Below are 1,148 nucleotides of genomic sequence, written 5' to 3'. Positions count from 1 at the left end.
CTTGCCTGCATTCAACAAGTCCGTGAACCTGAATCCAATAGTTATCCACCGGTTGATTCGCTTCCAACACGACATCGACTCTTTCGCCTGAAACACAAGCCCAATTGCAGTGCCCTTATTGCCAATTTATAAAGCTAATATGCATATGTGCAATTCCTTTTGTATGGATGGATTTCGTCACAGTATCTAGCTGTGAAAGCGGATTTAATACCGTTGAGGAGGATTGGATATTATGAGAAAAGGTTAGATACTGTGTGAAAGGATTAGGTATTATGGGGAAGATTAGCGGTTGAGGAGGAGAGAGAGTGAAAAGAGGTGCGTGTGTTAGATTTAGAAAGGATAAGGTTCTCCTGAGTTAGGAATACCACAATGGCATTCGGGGAAAGCTTCATGCAGCCTGGCAATTGATTCACCTGAGATGGCCCTGAAAGAGATGGCCCTGAAAGAGATGGCCTTGCGAGAGCCTCACCTGAGATGATCTCCAGAACGTCGACAGTGCGAGGAACGACCTCAGCTCCGTCGACAGCGACGACCGTCAGCCTGTGATTGTCGATGCTGACGGCCATGGGGCAGATGTAGCTGGAGGCGCTGACGATGCGGAGGCGATGACGAAGGCCAGGAGTCACCTGCAGGATCTCAAGGGGCGTGTTCACAACTTCCCGACCCTCCTCCTGATGGCAAGGGAAGAAAGGGGTTCGTCTCACTCACTGTAGAAAAATCTTGTGATTCTCATGCCATTGACTACCATGGCAACGTAACTATGGCAACACGTATATGTTTTTTTATTGTATTTAGGGATGCTTATGATAAACAAAGTCACATCATAGGTTGTCACAGCATGCAGATGATGTTATTAACTTCACCCAGAGTGTACCTTAGCGTGCAAATCTCTGCCTTTGCCGTTCAGGAGGATCGTGTTGGCGACGCCCAAGGATTTGCTGTGTTGGAAGCCAAGGAACTCGCTGTTCGTGCTCCCGTGGAACCAGTCGTGCAGGATCAGCACATGATCGGGGGAGTCCACCTCGTAGGCGCCATGCAGGCTGTCCTCCGCCTGCCGCACCACGAAGGCCCCGAACAGGCCGTCCCCGCGGTGCACGCCTGAAGGGACAGCCCTTGCGTAAGGATTATTTTTTATTTTATGCATTTAT

General features: G+C 49.6%; 1 protein-coding gene across 1 annotated transcript in view; it reads right to left on the bottom strand.

The window, feature by feature from the left end:
• The window catches only part of LOC119593034 (laccase-2-like), a 5,206-nt gene that overhangs the window by 2,626 nt on the left and 1,432 nt on the right, over positions 1–1,148 (bottom strand). Inside the window, exons 4-6 of the mRNA XM_037941930.1 lie at positions 875–1,098; positions 470–671; positions 6–87 (exon numbers count right to left, since the gene is read on the bottom strand). Coding sequence (XP_037797858.1) covers positions 6–87; positions 470–671; positions 875–1,098 — 508 coding nt within the window. The remainder of the gene's footprint in view (positions 1–5; positions 88–469; positions 672–874; positions 1,099–1,148) is intronic.

This window comes from Penaeus monodon, chromosome 31 (assembly GCF_015228065.2).
Source record: "Penaeus monodon isolate SGIC_2016 chromosome 31, NSTDA_Pmon_1, whole genome shotgun sequence".
Lineage (NCBI taxonomy): Eukaryota > Metazoa > Arthropoda > Malacostraca > Decapoda > Penaeidae > Penaeus > Penaeus monodon.
Note: the sequence above shows the minus strand (reverse complement) of the source record. Positions and strands in the feature narration are given on the sequence as shown.